Source organism: Phascolarctos cinereus, unplaced genomic scaffold (assembly GCF_003287225.1).
Source record: "Phascolarctos cinereus isolate Bilbo 61053 unplaced genomic scaffold, phaCin_HiC Scaffold_5;HRSCAF=322, whole genome shotgun sequence".
Lineage (NCBI taxonomy): Eukaryota > Metazoa > Chordata > Mammalia > Diprotodontia > Phascolarctidae > Phascolarctos > Phascolarctos cinereus.
In genome coordinates this window covers 277,422,467-277,445,084 of record NW_027555958.1, presented here as the reverse complement: position 1 = coordinate 277,445,084, position 22,618 = coordinate 277,422,467, and the positions used below count along the sequence as shown (strand labels likewise).

Sequence of the window (22,618 nt, the reverse complement as noted above, 5' to 3'; positions counted from 1 at the left end):
AATGGGTTCCATTTTGGACATGTTGAGTTTAAGATGTCTACTAGACATTCAAGTTCAAGATGTCTGAAGGGCAGTTGGAGATGTGAGATTGGAAGTCAGCAGAGAGAATAGAGCAGGATATGTAGATTTGAGAATTATTAGTGTGGAGATGGTCATTAAATCCATTGGAACTGATGAGACCATCAAGTGAAGTCGTATAGGAGGTGAAGAGAAGAGGGCCCAAGACAGAACCCTCTGGCGAACCTATGGTTATAGGGAGTTATATAGATGAAGATTCAGCAAAGGAGACAGAGGAGTGGTCAAATATGTAGGAGGAGAACAAAGAGAAAATTATAAAGAGGGCCTCTTCGTATATCCCCAGCACTTAGCACAGTGCCTGGCATGATCCTTGAGAGAAGAGAGGAGAGAGTGAGCAGCAGTATAAAAAGGCTGCAGAGAGGTTAAGAGAATGAAGAGTAAGAAAAAGCCATTGGATTTGACAACTAAGAGATCATTGGTAACTTTGGAGAGAGGAATTTTGGTAAAATGATAAGGTCAGAAGCCTGATTATAAGGGGTTAAGAAGAGAGTGAGAGGAGAAGTAGAAGCACCTATTGCAGATGGCCTTTGTGAGGAGTTCAGCCACAAAGGACAGAAGAGCTATAGGATGAGAGTGGGGATGGAAAGATTGAGTGAGGGTTTTTGTTTTTGTTTTTTTCAGGATGGGGGAGGCATGGCCATATTTGTAGACAATAAGGTATGAGTCAGTAAATGGGAGAAATTGAAAATAAGTGATAAAGTGGGTATGACGGAGGGAGCAATTTATTGGAGGCAGAAAGGAATGGGATGATTTGAACATGCAACCTCTCTAGGTTAGCCTTGGTAAGGAGTAAGTCCATCTCATCATGTGAGACAGGTGTGAAGTAACAGGTAGTGACAGAAGGCATATAAGTAATATGGGATGAGAAGGCAGGAGAAGAGGAAGCTCATGGCAAATGCCTTTAATTTTTTTTCTTTAAAATAAGAGGCAAAGTTCTTATCTGGGAGAAAAGGGGAAGGAAAAGCCATGGGAGGTTTGAGGAGGGGTGAAAAGGTTCGGATGGAGAGTGGGTTAGTTAAAAAGGAAGGTATAGTAGGATTGCCCAGCAGCAGCGAGGGCCCAGTTGGGATTGTGTAATATAAACCTGTAGTGAGCTGAGTCAGAATAGTTGCATGATTTTCTCCACTTGCATCCAGCAGTAAATGTATAGATGTATTGGTGAAGTGTGTAGTTGAAAAAATAAAGGTGGCATATGGTGGGTATGAGCCAAGGCTGAGGTTGGCAGGGCATAATTCATAAAATGATTAGGGGCTAGGAGTTCAAGAGAAGAGGACAGTATAGAGTTGAATTGGTTCATCAAGGGATCAAAATGGAAGAAAAAGGAGAGAGTGGCTAAGTTCAAGGAAGATAGCTGGGAGAGAATTGCGGTGTCAAGGGATTGGAGGTCACAGTGTGGGAAAAGAGTAGGGTTTAGTAACAGAAGGCAGAGGGAGAGGTGAAAAGCCAATAGATTACGGTTGGATAAGGGGATTTCAGAATTCTTGAATGTGGAGGTGGTACGCTGGTGGATGCTGGTAAGATTGAGGTTATGACCCTTTTTGTGTACAGCTGAGGTGGGGTGGAGGAGCAGGTCATGGGAAATGAATAAGTTGAAGAACTGAGTGGTTAGGGTATTTGAGGGAGAATCTATATGTATGCTGAGGTCTTTTTGTTATGAGAGCAACAGTTGAGGAGGAGAGGAAAATTGTGAGCCAGGTGTTGAGCTCACTGATGTATAAAGGAGAATGATCTGGAGGTATGTAGACAATAACTACCAGGATTTTGATTGGATGGCAGATACAAATAGTATGAACACCAAAGGAGGAGAGTTACTGAGTGATGGAGGTAGAGAGAGAACCTGGAAATGACAATGGGAAGCAAGTATTCCACCCTTGCCACTTTGACCAGTAAGCCGAAGGAAATGACTGAAGGTGCAGCCAGTAGTGGAAAGGGTGGACAGGGAGGCTCCTCCGCTTGAGGAACAATGACATCAGGAGGGTGATGTTCTGATTTGCAAATGAATTGGATTTAAGTGAGGCAACAAATACACAAAGAACTTTTCTCCCCATCTCTCTCCCACCTTCTTCTCCTCCCTCTCCAAACCTCATTAAAAACAAAAATGAAATAGAAAAGTGAGTCTGTTTCATGATTCTCATTAGAATTTTTTTTTTAACTGGTCCTGAGCATGTGAGCCAGTACTTATTTTCATGGTTGGCAGAATGGGCTAAGCATTTTAAGGACTGCAGATGAAATAATTCAGGGTAACTGGAACAAAGCTCTTCAGAACTGTGGTTTTATTACTACTTAAGTACTGAATTGAGAGGTAGGATAGTATAGTAGAGAGAACACCAGACAGTGTCACTAAACTTTAGTCAACTCTCCAAGACTTATCTATTAAATTACAATAGTCCCCAGTCTAATAAAATCACAGATCCTTGATGTAAGAACTAAATTAGTTTTAAAAATACAGATGTTAGAGTCCCTGAATTTTGAGGCTCATCCTAGAACTTGTGAGTCAAAGCACAAAACAATACAAAAGTAAAAAAACTAGGCCCGTAAAAATGAGGCTGAAAGTGACGTTATGTTTAATGGGAAAGGGTGGCATTGGGCCACCCAGTGGATCAGGAAGAAAGAAGAGGGTTAGAGCCTTCCTTTTTGAGCTAGGGGAGTTCTTTGCTGATTTTAATGGGAGACGTAAGTTAGAAGGTCATCAAGGCCTTTCTCTGAGAAGCTCTAATTTTGACTGAACTGAATTTGAAGTAGCCTACTTCACAATAGCAGTTGATCTGGCTATTTTAGGGCAAAACCTGCTTCTTGGGCATGGCGCCATCTTGTGGATGATATCTAATGAGACCTACTTTAGTTTAAACAGCTTTAAGATAACGCTCACAGCTGATATTATATATTTTTGAGACTTTAAATTATAAAGTTAATTTTTGGGGAAATATTTCCATTTTCATCCTACAATATAGAACCAATCATTACATATCCCTGAGGAATAAATTTATTAATAAACTCATTCAGTATAGCTAGGTATGTTAAGGTGACTTGATATAGAGCACACTTAACTATTTTTTTGGAGGGCCCAAATTTAAGTTTTCATTGGTATAGGGAACTTCCAACGTGCAACTTTATCTACCAGTTCAGATTATCAGTTCACCTGCAGTTTATAATCTTAGATAACTGTCTAAGGCACCAAGCAGTTCAGTGATTGAGGCATGGTCACACTAGATTCCACAGGCAGGAATTCATCCCAGGTTTCTTTCACTCCAAAGCTGGCCCTCTGTCACACTACACCGACCCTCACATATATCTAACAGAGCATAGAATTAAACACATCCATATATATAAATCATATATAAAACCTTATAAGCATATATGCATACATATATTTACATAATATATATACATATATATATATATATATATATACATATATATATATATATATATATATATATATATATATATATATATATATATATATACACAGACAGAGAAATACTGAAAACCCAAGCTCAAAGCTCTTTTGACTAGGCAGGTTGGTATAAGCACAGGACTTAAGAATCAGAAGACTTAAATATGAACTCAGCCACTTACTAGCTGTATTGATTTTGTGTATTCAACCTCTCTGAGCCTCAGTTTCCTCATCTGAAATGTGGGGATTATAATACTGTCACCAAGGTTTACAGCACTGTATAAATATAAGCTATTACTAGTGGTTGTCTCAGTTTTATATTGTAGGTGCATCTATATACATTGTGGTAGAATCAAACCAACTTATACCTAACCATGAGATTCACTGATGGTACTCTTAGAGCAATGGAACATGATATTGGCAGATCAGACCTACATCACCTTTTTATTACCCAGCTCTTCTGTGGTTTGGGCGGGGTTGGAGATGTTCAATTATTCAAATAAGGAAGAGATAGGCTAATTTTTAAAAATAAAGTAATTTTGTTAATTGCCTAATGATTTTTGTATTTTGTTTTACAGAAAATAACAATTGCCTTGGTCAGAAAAGAGGTAATTACTCCAATAAACTCCAGGAAGATTAAATTTTGTATAATGCAACAAATTTGACAGACTTTGGAATTTCTATCATTTCTATCTGTTGAAAGACATTGACTTTTCTATGGGTTTGATTTCTAAGATCTGAACTAGGCTGCACTGCTACCTATTGGATTGGGCCTTGTGTTTTTTCCATTCAGCTGTAGTCCTTGTTCTTTACCCCCCCCCCTCACCTCTCTCCATAGGCCCTTTCAGAGTCTGTCCAGGGTAGGAAATTATTTATGGCCATCCCTGGATCTGAAGTGCTTCCCACAGAGGCATAGCATAGGGTTTTTTTGTGCCAGAGTCAATGTTGGCCAGGGAAGCAGATTGTGCTGATGGGGATTGGGACAGAGAAGGGAGAGGACAGAGATTGTTTAATATCAGCTTTAGAACCAGGAAGTGGGAAAGGTATTGTCTGTGTCAGGCATTACTACTTCCCGGTTTTTTCAATCATTGGGGTTTGTCAACAGTATGTGAAGGAAGATGATGCTTCAGAGTCTGTTTCCTATCTCTGTGTTTAGGAACTGCTAGAGCATTTTTCAATCAGCATCTTGCCTTTTAAATAATAAATGAAAGGTTGGTAAAGACCACTTGTCTTGGAGGTGGGAGTCACCCATCAACCATGGCAGCACACCTTCTGGTGTTGATGAGGACACCCTGAACCTAAGATTTGGGAGGGAACTGCTAGTCCATTAGAGGTGGTCCAGAGAGGTGAGAGGATGAATATCTTCTAATTGTTTTTGTTCCTTACAGAACATGTACTACCAACAGGCTTTAATGAGATCTACAGTGAAATCATCAGTCTCTCTTGGAGGGTATGTTACTGACTTTGTAATCATGCAGGTGAAGTTTTAAACAAGTGTAAAATGTAAGCGAATGGCCTGTGTATATATAAAGATATGGCTGGCACATGTATGGTATGGATAGATATTTGATCTGGAATCTATTCCACCCCTTTTTCAAGGGAAACTGTAATTTACAGCTTTGTGAGGAACAAGAAGAGAATCACGACTGGCTGTGAGCTTCTCTTTTCTATCTCTAAGAGGGTTATTAGGTTAGGATTATATCTGTCTATCACACCTCAGATATCTGTAGTCTAGGGGTATGATGCTAAACATTTCAGAATAAAAGACACTTTTCCTGATCATAGAGCTCACTCTTGCCACCTTAGCCCCCTTCCACAAATGCTAGTTATAAAAAAGTCTTCATGAAAAGCTAGAGTATTTGTCAAAGTAAACGAAAAGCAGAAACTGAGTAAATTATACATAATGGAATAGACCAAAGAATATGCAAGAGAGTAAATGAACTCTTTAACTGGTAGTGAAATCAGACCTCAGCTCAACCAAAGATAGAGAAAATTATTTCATCAAGGGGAATCCACTCTTAGCAGTCTCTAAGGTCGCAGGTGCTAGAAGTCAAGGGATATGATAAGGAGCTAGATTCATCACATGTCTGGTGGGATAAGGGATATCTTGTCCACCATTCAAAACCCTGTTTTTGCCTTTAACAACTGCCTCTTTGGAAGTCCTCCAACCATCTGAAGAAGTACTTTCTTTGCTCATGTAGGTATTACCCTCACAGCTACTGAGCAATGTTCTCCTAGCTACTCAGAAGTCATGTTTCACTACATGTGTATAGTGAATAATAATCACAGAGGTGGCTTTAAAGGCATTGACCAACCTGAGTGCCCAGAAGTGTTACATAGGGTTGGGATGGAAGATGGGAAATTGGTTCTACTTGGCCTATGACTGATTAGGTAACTCTGAAATTGATCATCTTGAAACCATGGGTCAGAACCTTTGCAGTTTTGTTACCAACTCTTATTGTAGAGTACATGCTTAGTGATCAGACTGCACTGGGCCATGTCAAAGATGCTACTTTAAGGAAAATCCAAAATGTCTTTGGAGTCCAGCTATACTTCCATCATCAAGATGGACTATTGGCTATTGTCATTAAGCATTTACAGTCATCAACAAAAGGTTCTGAATAATAACTGCAGACATTTCAGAATCACAGAACATTAGAGTTGAAAGAGACCTGTAGTTCAACCCATAACTAAAATGGAAACTCCTCCACAATACACTTAGCAAGTGGTTTCCCAACCTTTTATTTTATTTTATTTTATTTTTGGTTAGGCAATGAGGTTAGGTGACTTGCCCAGGGTCACACAGCTAGTAAGTGTTATGTGTCTGAGGCCACATTTGAACTCGGGTCCTCCTGAATCCAGGGCCAGTGCTCTATCCACTGCGCTATCCAACCTTTTATTGAAAACTGACAGTTTTGAATAACCCACTGCCTCCTGTGGCAGTAGACGGAGCTTTCAGATTTACAAAGATTTTATGTGCATCATCTTATTTGATCCTGATAATAGACCTGCAAGTCTTATCCCCATTTTGCAGATAGGAAATCGAAACTCAGAGATGAAGTGATTTGTCCATGGTGTCACAGCTAGTAAGTGTCAGAAAGGGAGGATTTTACCGTGGTATATTTGTGTTGCTGTTACAGATCGAATTTATATTAAAGTGATCACAGCTAAACCTTTGAGTCTAAATCTCATAGCACTGATAGGTGCTTTTTGATGTGGCTGAAACCTTCCCGGTTATAACCTCCATAGTACCTTTCACATCTTCTAAGGGACACCATGACTCCCAAAGAGTTAAGTAATTTTTAAAAAATTAAGTATTCTCCTTGAAAGATTTCTTCTTAGCTCTGGAAGTTTTCTGGGCAGATAAGAACAGATTTTATTTATTCCTGCAGAGCCAGCCATAAAGTGACTAATCAAATACTTAGAGCATGTTAGCATGTGTTTTGGGAGATCTAGACATATGATTTCATTGGGGTAAAGAACTCCCATCACAGAAGATCTCTCTACTCTTGAAGATCAGCAACTCATCTATAACTTCTAGTATTAAAGAATTACCCAGGTCCTGAAAGGTTCAGAGTGACTTGACCAGCATCACAGAAATAGTAGGGGAACCCAGGTCTTCTTGATTCTAAGGCTCTTATCTACAACGCCATTCATCTTCTCAATATCACAGCATTATTAGAATGGAAAATGGTGGTGCTTTCTTTTTGGCATCAAAGTGGGTAAAAATCCTTAGTCTGGGAAAATCTTGTTTGGCTAATAGTGATAACTGTCTATAAGGGAGTTAATAACTTTCCACCCTAGCCTTTCCCCACACTGTTCAGTAGCGCTAAATGGAAAGCAAATAGACAAGGGAGAAACTTGCAAATAATTTTTAGGCCCATTGTCTGATTTGAAAAAAAAATTAGGGCTACAGCTTATTTCAATTAGATTTCATTAGAGCTTAGATAGTAGTTTAGTTCTTGTTTTCTCACTGTTTAAATGGAAAGAATATTCCACTTGGAGCCTGAAGACAAGGGTTTAAATCTTGGCTCAGCCGCTTTCAAGAAGTGTGACCATAGGGGCAGCTAGGTGGCACAGTGGATGGAACACTGGCCCTGGAGTCAGGAGGACCTGAATTCAAATGTGGTCTCAGAATAGACACTTGACACTTGCTAGCTGTGTGACCCTGGGCAAGTTACTTAACCCCAATTGCCATACCCCCCTACCACCAAAGTGTGACCTTAGGCAAATCACTTAAATTTTTTGGATTCTAGTTCCTTTATAATGAAATGATTAAATGTAATTGTAAATGAAAAATGATAATATTTCTATAACCCACCTCACAAGGGGAGGGTCAAATGAGATCATGTGTGTAAGACATTACCTAAATAGCAAATATTACTATCATTATTTAACTTAAAGATCAGGTTTAAAAAAATGAGATAAGAATAGGAATAAAGCCAAAGGGGCTAATTCCTGCTGATATATATGATTTAATTTTTTATTTTTTCTCCATCACTATCAGAACTTAAATGAAGTAAAATATATGATACCCCACATAATATTTGATCAAATGAAAAGGACTTAACCAAAACTGTAATCATAATTGTAGCAGACATTAGGATATCTTCTTTAGTGCGGCCACATGCCTTGTGATTTATTTCTAAGCCACAGCCTGTTTATCAAAATTCTATGACTTTGGTTACACATTAGTACTGATCTCCAGTGCTAATAATGATTCAGATTTATTTGAAGCTTTATAAAAACTTTCCTCATAATACCCTTATGGGTTAGGTAGTATAAATATTATTACCCACATTTTATAGATGAGGAAAGCGAAGTGGCACAAGGTTAAGTGATGTATCCCCAGATCATACAGTTTAGTAAGTGTTGCAACTGAGATTTGAACTTGTCTTCTAGGTCCTTTTACCACCACACCACACTCAAAGTACAGATGACTTCCCCATGACTCATGGAATATGCAATGTGGTTTTAACTTCTCTGTAGGCAAAGTGCTTAACCTTTAGGTTAGAAGCACAATCATTTTTCCACATGGCTTAGCTGCCTAAAAAATACGTGTTGATTCAAGACCACTGGCCTCTTCTAGAAGAAATTTGTTTTTGCACAAAATCTGGGGGTTGGGTTTATATCTCAATTCAGCCACAGTGTTTGTATAATTGATGAAAGTGCCTGGACCTAGCCATTTTTCTGGAGAAGTGAGAACTTAATGTAATGTTCAAGCCTTAGTTTATATACTCCCTTGATTGCCATCAGTGCTAGTTAATTACCATAAATTGATGTTGCCTGTTAATATCTAATTGCCTTTGGTGCCTGTTAATTACAGAGTTATGTACAAACTGACCTTAGTTCAGAATATTTGAAAGTTGAGTTGAGACTTACAGTTAAGAAGGCTATGTGGAAAGTTGTAGAGAAACTTAGTCTTCCTCATAAATTCCAATACGTAACTTAAAACAGCTCCAGGAAGACTAATGGAAAAAGAACCAAAAATAAATTTAAATAAGCTTCTTTCTCCAGTTAAGAATTGCATGAAAAGAAGCTGCTAGTAGGAGCTTTAAAAAAAAAAAAGAAACTTGAATGAACTAGATAAACCATTTCTAGTTTTTCCATTTTTAAAGATGAGATTGACTAATAGCAAAAATTAAAAAGGAGAACTTACAACAAATAAAGAGGATATTAAATTATTAGGAAATATTCTTCTCAATTATATGCCAACTCAATGGATAACAAATAAAATTGATGAATAGTTATAAATAAACATAGTTATAAAATACCAAGATTAAGAGAATAATGGAGAATGTAAATAATCCAACCCCCAAAAGTTTTGAATAATCCATAAAAAAGCTCCCAAAGAGAGGGAAAAACCATTGGATTTATAAATGAATTATATCAAAAACAGCAAAGAACAATTAATTATCACATTACATAAATTGTTTGTTAAAAAATAAAGGAAATGAAGGGATCCTACCAAACTTCTTCTGCAAGGTAAATATGGTCCTGGTACTTAAGCAGGCAAAGATAAAGCAGAGAAAGAAAACTATAGACTGATGTCTAATGAATATTGGTGCTAAAATATTGAATAAAATAACAGAGGCCATAGCAGCATATTTTGAAAGTTTTGATAGTATAATCAGGTTGTATTTATACTAGATATGCAGAGGTCCAGAATTAGGAAAACTACAATGTAAGAGATCATATTAACAACAAACACAATAAAAATCATGCTATTGTGTCAATAGATGCAGAAAAAATTGAGAAACTACAATACTCATTAATGTTTTTTTAAAAAAACGAACATTTAACAACACTGAAATACATGGACCATTCTTTACCTTGGTAATAGTAACTATGTGAAACCAAGAATTAGCATTACACATAATTGAGAAGTGCTAGAGGTCTTTCTAGTAAGATCAGGTATAAAGCAAGGATGTCTGTTGTCACCACTATTATGACAAGAAAAAGAAATTGAGAGAATAAGGTTAGGCAAAGAGGAAACAAATTATCTGGTTGTTTTTTTTTTTTTGTCAGATGATGATAATTTACTTAGAGGACACAAACATTATTTGAATACAACTACAAAGCATGCTTTATGGAAAGAAAGTCAGAAATAAATAATTAGACAACTATTAATTGCCCATGATAAGGTCATGCCAACATAATATGGTATAGCAGTGTTACCTAAATTAATTTATAGATTCAGTTTAGTACCAATCAAATTGTCAAAGACTTACTCGCCAGAATTAGAAAAAATAAAATTACCTGAAAAAACAAAAAACCAGGAATTTCAAATTTAAAAAAAAAGGTGGGAAGGAAGTGAATATATCTGTACCAGTTCTCAAACAGTACCAAATTATTTGGTACTAGTTAAAAAATGGAAAAGTTATCAGTGGTGTGGATTAGGCATACAAAACTCAAAAGCATTTGAGCAGAGTAGCACAGTGATAAAGCCACAGACTCCAACTACAAAAGACTCATTACTGGACAAAAATTGCTGGGAAATCTGGAAAGCACTCTGGCTGAAATTAAATTTAGATGGCCATCACATGCCATCACAGGTCATTTATGTTATCACAATAACCTCCCAATGAAATACATATATATTTATGTATATACATATATATATATTCCAGATATAAAAGATCATATCACAAACAAATTAGAAAAGCAGAGAAGGATATATCTTTATAACTGGATTGGGGAAGAATTTTGATAAAACAAAGGATAGAAAAGATTGCAATAAATACAATGAAAAATTTTGATTATATAAAATTGTATTTTTTGTATAAACAAATCAAAACTATTGGAATTACAGAGGAAATAGCTAATTGGGAAAGAATCTTTGCAGCAAATTTCTCTGATAAGGTTCTAATATCCATAATATGCAGTCAATCCTCAAGCTTTCACAGGGGTAACATTCCTAGAAAATGGTACAAAAGTAAAAAGCATGAATGTTGACACATTGAACCTATGGGAAATATGAGGTTAGGTTCCCATGACTAGCAAGAATCATAATCTTTCACTAGAAATTGCTGAAAATATACTTTCTGCATACAATTCTTCATAAGAAAACAATAATTCTGATAATATGCACTTTTCCTAACATAGTAACCATGATAACTAACCCATAAAATGCAGTACACAAAATAAAATTGGTAACATGCAAAACATTTTTTCTTACTAGTGATTCCCTAGAATCCTGTGACCTTTTGTGCTAACATCTCAATAAAAAAGCTAATTTCAGACAATATTCACTTTTCATAATACACGAATTCTGCAGCACCACAAATACTTTCCTTCTTTTTTGTGAGTATAACTAATCTTCAATTTGTTAACACAAACTCATGACCAACAATGGCTGCAGACATTATGACGCAAAGTTTATCTAACATCTTTTTTTCCCACTACATTGCATCACTGATTTTGCATGCTTGGGCTTAGAGCACAAAGGATTTGTACTTCACTTTGGGGGCATAATTGCAACATAAAACTTGAATTTTAAAGGAAAATAATGAAAATATTCAATGAATGCATGGGGGAGTTCTCCGCAACAGTAGGGTGAACAAGACCAGTGAAGTGCCTAGTAGGATACCAGCCACTCCACAAACTTGCATGCATTTTGCCTCTCATTTTTTCCCTCAACTATGAGGTTACTAATAAAAACACATGAATGCTTCAACTCAGGAAAGTTAAATGCACGAATGTTGAGGATTGACTGTATAGGGAACTGATATAGGTTTATAAGACCAAAAGCCATTCCCCAGCAGATAAATGACTAAAGGATATGAACAGGGAATTCTCAAAAGAAGAAGGGTAAGCCATCATCAATGATATAAAAAAAAAGCTCTAAATCACTAATAATAAGAGAATATACATTCTCCCTCATAATCACCAGATTGGCAAACTTGATAAAAAAAAGAAAATAACACTTTCTAGAGGGGTTATAAGGGGACAGACACACTAATGCTCTGTTGGTAGAGTAGTGAAGGGGTCCAACCATTCTGAAAAACAACTTGAAACTATACCTCCCAAATCACTAAACTACTCATACACTTTGACCCAGTGATACAATTTACTAGTAGGCATATACCGTTCATTTCCTCACTGCCCTCTTCCCTAAAGTGATCAGAGAATGAGAAAAAGGATCTACATAGGCAAAAATATTTATAATAATCTTTTTTGTTGTAGCAAAAAACTAGAGAAACAAAGTGGGCACCCATCATTTGGGAAGTAACTGAAAAAATTATAGCATATTAATGTAATGGAGTGTTATTATGCTTTGAGAAATGATGAAAGGAATGGATTCAGAGAAACTTGGGAGGACTTTTATGAACTGATGAAGAGCTAAATAAGCAGAACCAGAATAACTATTTATATAATGACTACAACATTGTAAAGGACAACATTTGTAAAAAACTTAATAACTATGATCAATTAAATGACCCATTACAACCCCAGAAGACCGAAGATGAATCATACTCCTTATCCTTTGGCAGAGAGATAATGTACTAGAGGTGCAGAATGAAACATGCATTTTCTGATATGGCTAATATGTGGATTTGTTTTATAGGACTATTTTGAGTATTTGTTATACAGAAGGGCATTTACTTTTTGGGGAGGAGATAGAGGGTTACAGTGTCATACAAATTAGCTAAAACCATGTAAAATAACTAATTTTATTGACTTACATAATAATCCTTACAAACTTTATACCCTAAAAAAGTTTTACTTTGCAGTATATTGTTTTGCTGTAATCACTTGTTTTACATAATTTGACATTAAGTTCAGAACTTACATATTACAAGGAAGGGCTTTTATTTGTAAAGGGAAGAGTTACAGTGACATGCAAATTAAGTGGGACAAAGCAAAACAAATTTATTGACATATAATAAACCTTATGGGACAGGTAGGTGATGTGGTAGATAGAGTCCTGGGCCTGGAATCAGGAAGACTGATCTTCTTGAGTTCAAATCTGCCCTTCACCCCTTACTAGCTGTATGACCCTGGGCAAGTCACTTAACCCTGTTTGCCCCCATTTCCTCATCTGTAAAATGAGCTGGAGAAGGAAATGGCAAACAACTCCAGAATCTTTGGCAAGGAAACCCCAAAGATGTGGTCATGAAAAGTCGGGTATGACTGAAATGACTTAACAACAAAAAAACTTATAATTTTTCCCTCTGTAAAAAAATTAATGAATATGCAATGTGGCCCTCTTGGTTGTAATGATCTGTTTTCCATGATTGTCATGATTCCACTAGCTTTTGACAATATTTTTTCATTCTTCATCATGAAAATACACTTACCACATTTTGTACTTTTGAGCAGTATATTTTTCCGAATCTAACCTGGATTATAGCTAATAATTAATAAGATTTTCAATGGCATTTAAGTAGGGGGGTGTGCTGGAGTTAGCTCAGACTGGCTCCTCAGTATTTAAATGATACAGAACTAATTAAAACTGGAGAAATAAGCTTAATTTGGTTTCATCTGATCAAGGTCAAATTCCTGCGTCAGTCTGGTATCCGCAGAAGCACACATACGTGACCATTGCTGTCGCAAAATGAAACCACATCAAAGTTATTGTTCATCTCAAGTTATATGCCCAACACTGTAGGAAGGGAGGAACAATCTGTATATATGTCATAGTGATACAAAAAAAGAGAAGAAAAGAAAGAAAAGCATGTCAAGAAATCATTAAAATATATAGAGAGAGGTGGCAGAAGGGTTCAGAAGAGGATAAGCAGAATATACATCCCTACAGGAAAAAAAAATACCTAAATCTAATCCCAAACTATGCATAATAAAGATTAAAGTTTTCTTATATAGTCCTCTTTTTTCCTCTATTCTTTGTACATATAAGGAAATGTTCCTGTAAAAAGAAATGGAAAAAAAAAGTTGAGCCTGCTGTTAATTTCAAATATGAGAGATTTATTTTTTCCAAGGGAGGAAAATGTTTAAAAATACATATAAAATATTTGCTAAAGGGACTGGTGTGGGAGGGTGGCTCATCACCTTCTCCTCTGCTTTGCAGATAATAGGCTCATTCCTTATAATACTTGGCAAATTCAAAGGACTTCAAACCACAATACCAAGAAACAAGCTATCCTCTAAGCTGATATTTCAGTGGTGTTTTTGTCACGGGCAGGAACTGAAATCAGGGCATAGCAAGTTTACTCATTCAACAGGATTTTATTGAACTCCCACACTATTCCTAACACTGTGCTAAGAATTGCTACCAGAAATGGTAATACAATTAGCCTTCTCATTTGTCTAAACAACCAAGGTCGTAGTTAAGGTGAGTCCACTTATGTGGCACTGAACCAACTGTGTTTAAGGATTCAGTCAGTACTGAAGGGCGGAAGAAAAGGGAAGAGAAGGGAGAAAAATATTTTTATGAAAGGAGGTTATGTAGGTTGGTTATAAAGTTTGTGTGCAACTTTAAACTTTAATAACCTTAGCTATAGAAATGATAGAAGCACATTCTAAATGTCATATAAAAGGTAGATACTTATTTTTTTTTAATTTATATTTTTGGGTAACAATTTTTTTAAAATTTTGAGCTTTAAATTTTCTCCCTTCCCCACCCATTGAAAAGCCAAGCATTAGGATATCTGTTATATATGTGGTCATGTGAAACATATTTCCATATTAGCCATGTTGAAAAAAAAAGCAAGAAAAATAAAGAAATTGAAAAAAATATGCTCTCATCTGCACCCAGAGTTCATCACTTCTGTCTCTGGGGGTAGATAGCATTTTTCATTATGAGTCCTTTGGAATTGTCCTGGGTCATTGTATTGACCAGAGTAGCTAAGTCTTTCACAGTTGATCATTGTTACAATATTGGTGCTGCCATGAACAACGTTCTCCTGGTTCTGCTCACTTCACTTTGCATCAGTTCATCTGTCTTCCAAGGTTTTCTGAAATCATCTCACTTGTCATTTCTTATAACATAATCATGTTCCATCATGACCATATAAAAGATGGATTCTTAAAGTTGGTATATATTTATGTTGTCAATTTAGGATTAATTAGTTTTTATTTCTTTTCACAAAAACAATTCGTGGAATTACTGAATAGTAAATGAAAATTGGTTTAATAAATGCATCACAAGTGGGGACAGTTATGTTGAAAGTTAAAAACAATCAAGCTCTATTCCTTTAAAACTCTTAAGTCTTAGCTTTTCTATATCATTTACCATATGCTTCTAACTTATGTATACCTAAAGTTTAGAGTCAGACAAGGACTTTATAACCACACTGTAATTTCTGTGGTTACCAACACTGTAGCCTGCTTTAGAGAGGACACTTGTAATGATTTGACCCAGTGTATATCAGCTTCAGAGTAGATTGGGATCAAGCCTTCTTAGATCTTAGTTCTTGTGACCGATGGAAGACATTTTCCAGGCAGTTGGCTTGGTCAGGGCTATCATCCATGACCATAGAGGAAAATTCTTTGTGCAAAGTTTACTGACCCTTAAAAAGATGATTTCAACTTCCTTAGCATAGTGCTCTAAGGTGTATTGGTAAATGTTTAACAAGTGGTTCTGAAAAAAAAAATACCTATGACATACTTGTAAGTTTAATCTGCATCATTAATATTTTCTACCTCACTTCTTAAGTTTAAACAGTTAAAACAATGCATCAAGACCTGATTTGTAGGATTTGGCAATTTCTGAATTGTAAATGTTCTCAGTGAAATTTTAACAGCTGGCTTTCAAGAAATAATTCCAACTGGGTCCAGCATACCTCTGGCTTCTAACCAATTGGGAAACCCAGTCATGAGTCTCCAGACCTATTACAGTCATATTGTGAGTTTGTGTTGATGAAGGTGAAAGAGAAGCAAACAATCAGTAAACATTTATTAAGTGCCTACTATGTGCAAAGCATTGTGCTAAGAGCTGGGGATAGAAAAAGAGACAAAAGACAGACCTTGCCCTCAAAGAACTTACAATCTAATGGGGGAGATAACACACAAAGAAACAATACAAAGCAAGTTATTTACAGGATAAGTAGGAAATAACAGTGGGAAGGGATAATAATTAAGAGGGGTTAAGAAAGGCTTACAGTAAAAAATGGGATTTTAGTTGATACTTAAAGGAAGCCAAGGAAGTCTATAGGTACAGTTGAGGAGGTAGAGCATTCTAGGCATAGGGAACAGCCAGAGAAAATGCCTGGAGCTGAGAGATGGAGTATTTTGTTTATGTTAACGTAACACTGACAGAATATTGATGGAGTCATTTGAATGAATGGTGAACTTCTAGGAAAATATTTATTTTCTTTTCAAAAAATATAATGCTTGAAAAAAATAAGGGTTTTAGGGGCAGTTAGGTGGTGCAGTGGATAGAGCTCGGGCCTTGGAGTCAGGAGGACCTGAGTTCAAATGTGGCCTCAGACACTTGACACGTACCAGCTGTGTGACCCTGGGCAAGTCACTTAACCCTGATTGCCTCACCACAAAAAATAAGGGGGGGGGAAGGGTTTACTGTTGCTTTCTTTACATCAATGTCATATCCTCAGTTAACCTCCTTCCACTTGCCCTTTGGCCAATAGAACCCTCTCTGGGAATAAAGAATAGTTAAGCACAATAAACCAGCACACCAGTCATATCTGCTTTGAGATATGCTTCATTCCATACCTATAGTCTACCAGCTCTCCTGAGAGGAGGGAGAGATGTTTCACTGCTGATTTCCTGGAGTCAAGATGAGTCACTGGATTGATCAATTTTCTTTTTCGTTTTCTTTTCAGAATTGTGAAGTACAGTGAACAGTTCTCTTCCAATGATCCTATCATGTCAGGATGTCTCCCTAGCAACCCCTGGATAACTGATGATACTCAGTTCTGGGAGCTAAATGCCAAATTGTATGTACCAGACATTTTGAAAAACAAAACTCAAATATTTTTGTGTATTTTATATATTATTATTATTATTATTGTTTGCAAGCCAATCCAGTTAAGTGACTTGCCCAGGGTCATATAGCTAGTAAGTATCAAGTGTCTGAGGCCAGATTTGAACTCAGATTCAAATTCAGTTTGACTCCAGGATCAGTGCTCTATCCACTGTACCACTCAGCTGCTCCTATTTTATATATTATTAACCAGAGGTTCTCAGGCTTTCTTAGGTAATAATTCACTTAGTGGCTCAGTAATTTTTTCATTGAGCCCCTAGGCCAAAAGAAATGCTAACAGTTCTGTTTATTGGGTAGTTAGGTTGAAAATTTAAAATATCCCTTGATATCATTATGAGTTTGCTGCCCACCCAAGAGCGTGAGGGTGCACAGTTTGGGAACCAAGGTTTAGACTATAAGCTTCTGAAAGGCAGGGATTGCCTTGTTTCAATAATTTTGCCAATCAATTTATTGGGTTCATAGTTTCATAGGTTTAGAACTAGAAGGGACCTCAGAAGTCATCCCACTCATTTTGTAGATGGGGAAACTATGCCCCAGAAAAGTCGTGACTTGTGCAAGATCACGCTGGTTCTTGTGGTTCTATTAGTATTTTAAAAATTAGCATGATTTGTATTTATCACGTCACTGTGATTGTATACATTATTGAATGGCAATGTGGTATAGAGGACAGAAAGCCAGATGTACCTGGGCTTGATATATACCCACATTTTGACACGTGTTGACTGTGTGATTCTGGCCAAGTCACTTAACCACATAGTGCCCCAGGCAAACTTCTAAGACTATAAATCACAGTACAGTTGTCGATATGCATTGGTGGAGTGAATTTCCATGCTAAAAGTTTGTTACATGGATAAAATCCCTGGTCTAATCAATTTATACATGATCTATTATATTATAATATCATTATAGTTATTATTATTATGCAGCATCCATTGAAGAAGCAGTAGGGTATAGTGGAAAGAGCATTAGCTCTGGAGTTAAATGGCCTAGGTTCAAATCCTGCTTGTGATGCTGTCTGTGTGACTATCGGCAAGTCACTTAACCTCTTCAGTCTTCAGTTTCCTAATAGATAAAATAAGGAGACTGGATTAGATGGCCTATGAGGTCCCTTGTAGCCCTAGATCCTATGATCTTACTAACCTGTAGCTTCATATAATGGTAAAGATATGGAAGGGAAGGAAATCAATTGATCAATCAACATGTTTATTAAGCACCTAAATCTGGCCTCAGACATTCACTAGCTGTGTGACCCTGGACAAATCACTTAACCCTGTTTGCCTCAGTTTCCTCATCTTTAAAATGAGGTGGAGAAAGAAATGGCAAACCACTCCAGTATCTCTGCCAAGAAAACCCCCACTGGGGGTCATGAAGAGTTGGATACAACTGAACAACAACAACAACAACAATGTGTGTGTTAGCTGCTGAGTACAAAGAAAGAAACAGCCCTTACTCTCAAGGCACTTATATCCTACTGGGGGAAACAGCAAAGACATATATGATTATATACAGAATAAATATAAAGAGAATAAAAGTAAAGTAGCTAAATATAGGCTATTTTGAAAGGGATGGCCCTAGAAGATGGAGGGATCAGCTTCATTTAGGAGGTAATTAAGTTTAATCTTTTAAAAATATAGATTTTTATTAATATATTTTATTTTTATATCTCTGTAATTTCCCCCATACTCCTCCTTCTCCCCCCATACAGTACTATGATCCCTTAAAGCAGCGAATTAAGTTACTTTTTGAATGAAATGGAGTAGAGACAAATAACAATGCAACAAATATCCATTAAGTGGCTTTGTTATTTAGTTATTTCATTTGTGTCCCATTCTTCCTGACCCCATTTGGGGTTTCTTTGCCAAAGATTCTGGAGTGGTTTGCCATTTCCTTCTTCAGCTCATTTTACAGATGATGAACTGAGGCAAACAGGGTTAAGTGACTAGCCCAGGGTCATACAGCTAGTAAGTTTCTGAGGCCAGATTTGAATTCAGGAAGATAAGTCTTCCTGACCCAGGCCTGGGGGCCTATCCACTGCCCCATCTAGCTGCCTCCATTGAGTGTCTACTACTTATAATATGCCATGCTAAGCAATGGGGCTACAAAGATGAAATGGTTTCTATTTCTAAGGAGCTTGTGACCTTATAGGAGGACAAGACATTTATAAATAGATTTTATACTGGTTAGGAAAAGCAAACAAACAGATCCTTAGGCATCAACATTGAATCATCAGTGTGGAAATTAGTATGTGAAAATAAAGGCCTACTTGTTGTAGGCACCTCAAAGCCCAGTTGAGCAATTTTTAGTGATGGGATTTATAGATGGGATTCATGATTTTTGTAGAGGTTAAACAAGATGATTTCTGAGATCCTTGCACACTCATTTTCCTCTTATGCAAAATGAGGGGGTTGGTTTAGATAATCTCCCAAATCTCTTCTACTCCTAAATCTTATGAATTCAGAGATTCTTTGATGCCAGATGTTTCAGTATTCTAAGGGCTCTCCATGATGGACAATGTATTGTGCGCCTCCTGAGCTCTTCAGCCATCAAAAGCAACTTGTGTTGTGAAAGCTCTCTGTGCTAGAAGTTATTTCAGTAGTAGTTAGTTGATGGGAATAGAAGCTGCATTCATAGAGCATGTAACTGGAACATGATGACATCATCTGCCTCCACAATAAATGGCCATGTGACATTAGGCTGGCCAAATTGTTTGCTTTCAGTTGAGTGAGGCTTTGGGGGGTAGGTGAAATAGATGGGAAAATGCTCACCTTACTGCAACAGAGCCATAACAGGCAGTGGTACATTTTTTGGAAAACCTATTGATAAAGCACAAGTTGAAATTGCAGAACCTGAGGAATTCCTAGGGGCTGTGATGATTTTTATTTTTGTGCTTCAAGTGTCTAGCACTTGCCCATTGCACATAATAGGTGCTAAATAACTATTTCTTGAACTGGATTCAATTGAACATTTGCCTTTGGTGCAAGTTAGTAGTTGGCTCAGAGTTGGCCGCCATCTGCAATTGCTTGGGGAGAGCTAAAAAATATCTTCTAGGTAGGGGAACATAAACTGATCAAAGTAATTCTTGATCATGTTGTTAACAAAGTGCTGAGAGACAATAGAAACACTGAAACACCCCAAAGGAAATTTTTTTTTGAGATTTATTTTTTATTTTATTTTTTTAATATAAATTTGTTTATTTTTAGTTTTCAACATTCACTTCCACAAGTTTTTGAGTTCCAAATTTTCACTCCATCTCACCCCTCCCCCACCCCAAGATGGCATGCATTCTGAATATCCCTTCCCCTAGTCTGTCCTCTCTTCTATCTCTCCCCAACTTCTCTTATCTCCTTCCCCTTCTATTTTCCTGTAGGGCAGGATAGACTTCTATACCCCATCTCCTGTATTTCTTATTTCCCAGTAGCATGTGAAAACTTTTTTTTTAAACATATGTTTTTAAAACTTTAGGTTTCAAATTTTTTCTCTTCCTCCCTCCCCACCTACCCTCATTGAAAAGGCAAGCAACTCAATATAGGTTATACATGTGCAGTTATGCAAAACGCTTCCATAGTAGACATGTTGTGAAAAACTAACTCTATTTCCCTTAATCCTATCCTGCCCTCCCATTTATTCTATTCTTTCTTTTGACCCTGTCCCTCCTCAGAAGTATTTCTTTCTGATTACCACCTTTCCCAATCTGCCCTCCACTCTATCATCCCCCTGCTCTCTTGTCCCTTTCTCCCCCTATTTTCCTGTAGGGTAAGACAGATTTCCATACCCAATTGAATGTGTATGTTACTCCCTCCTTAAGCCAAATCCTATGAGAATAAGATTCACTCATTCCCTCTCACCTTCCCCTGCTTCCCCCTCCACTGTAAGAGACTTTTCTCTTCTGTTTTTTTTGTGAGATAGTTTACCCCATTCTACCTCTCCCTTTCTTCTTCTCTGAGTATCCATCCTCTCTCATCCCTTCATTTTATTCTCCAGATATGACCCCTTCATCTTCAACTCACCCTGTGCCCTCTATCTATCTATCTACATATACATACATATAATTTTTTTCTTCCAACTACCCTGATACTGACAAAGGTCTCATGAGTTACACAAATATCATCTTTCCATGCAGGAATGTAAACAGTTCAATCTTAATAAGTCTCTTATGATTTCTCTTTCCTGTTTACCTCTTCATGTTCCACTTGAGTCCTGTATTTGAAAGTCAAATTTTCTATTCAGCTCTGGTCTTTTCATCAGGAATGCTTGAAAGTCCTCTATTTCACTGAATGACCATTTTTTCCCCTGAAAGATTAGGAATTATGCATATCTGCCTTGGGACACAGACTCCCTCCCATTTCTCCTAAGCACCAGGGTAAGGCTTTGGTTCCTTAGAGATTCAACTTCGTAACCTACCAAAGAAGTAGCAAGTTGTACATAATATATTTGCAGTTTCTTGTGCAATCATCTTTTTTATTATACTATGTTATAGAAATGCTTGTTTTATTCCATAAATTAAAAATAAAGAAAGAAAAAGGGGGGGGGGAAAGCTAATGCCATTACTTGCTTTCAGGTTCTTGTTATTATTTTGTTTTATTTTTTGCTTTTTGGTGAGGCAATCAGGGTTAAGTGACTTGCCCAGGGTCACACAGCTAATAAGTGTCAAGTATCTGAGGCTGGATTTGAACTCAGGTCCTCCTGACTCCAAAGCCAGAGCTCTATCCACTGCACCACCAAGATGCCCCTTCAAGTTCTTATTCTTTCAGGTCAAATTTATTTTGGGGCAAGGAGAACCTTTCTTTAGGACTACAGATCATAAGACTTGATTTAGAAAGGAATGGCCCTTAGAGATTATCTAGTTCAACTCTGCCATTTTCCAGAAGAAGAAACTGAGTCCCAGAGAGGTTGTGACTTGCCTGAAGTCTTGTGGGTAGCAAGCAACAAAGGCAGGGTGTAAATCCTAGTCCTTTAACTTCCGTTTCAGCATGATTTCCACTATCCCATTCTGTTTTTGCTCTTCCATGAAGGTTGGTGGGGGATGAGGTGGGGGAGGAGAGAGCATACAAAGTTGGTGCTATAGCATCTTCTTTTTCTGAGTCTGTATGTACATGTGATGTAGGTGTCCTCCCTCCTCTTTCAGGGTGGAGATCCCAACCAAAATGAGGGTGGAACGTTGGGCTTTTAACTTCAGTGAACTGATCCGAGATCCCAAGGGACGACAGAGTTTCCAGTTTTTTCTGAAGAAAGAATTCAGTGGTATGTCTAACTTTAATCTCCCTTACACATCCTCTTTTTTATGTCTCTTTTCTATGAATCTTGGGAGGTTCTCAGGAAAGTACACTTTCCTGGATGTTCTTACAGTTTTATTTGTTTTGTGCTCACTCTATAACTACTTCCTTTTAAAGCTTTCAGAAATATTTGTCAATCCTGCTAATAGCTGACATTTATATAAGGCGTTTAAGTTTGCAAGTATTTTATATAATTTGTCTCATTTGAGGTTCACCACAGGATAGGTACTGTAGGAATTATTATCTACAATTTACAGGTGAGGAAACTGAGGCTCAGAGAGGTTAAGTGAGTCGTGGTTACATAGTTAGCAAGTGACAGATGTGGAGTTAACCTTGGCCACACGTCACAGGACTTCTTTCACCTTTTTCCTTTGCCCACATCCTCCCCCGCCTTGTCACTCAGCAGGCGAAGTACTCTACTATGACGCATATCCTTGAAGTTTTTTTCTCTCTTCTTAAACATAAATT

General features: G+C 37.1%; 1 protein-coding gene across 1 annotated transcript in view; it reads left to right on the top strand.

The window, feature by feature from the left end:
- The window catches only part of RGS9 (regulator of G protein signaling 9), a 112,862-nt gene that overhangs the window by 67,764 nt on the left and 22,480 nt on the right, over nucleotides 1–22,618 (top strand). The window contains exons 10-13 of the mRNA XM_021000908.2: nucleotides 4,054–4,083; nucleotides 4,864–4,925; nucleotides 16,717–16,830; nucleotides 22,003–22,118. Coding sequence (XP_020856567.1) covers nucleotides 4,054–4,083; nucleotides 4,864–4,925; nucleotides 16,717–16,830; nucleotides 22,003–22,118 — 322 coding nt within the window. The remainder of the gene's footprint in view (nucleotides 1–4,053; nucleotides 4,084–4,863; nucleotides 4,926–16,716; nucleotides 16,831–22,002; nucleotides 22,119–22,618) is intronic.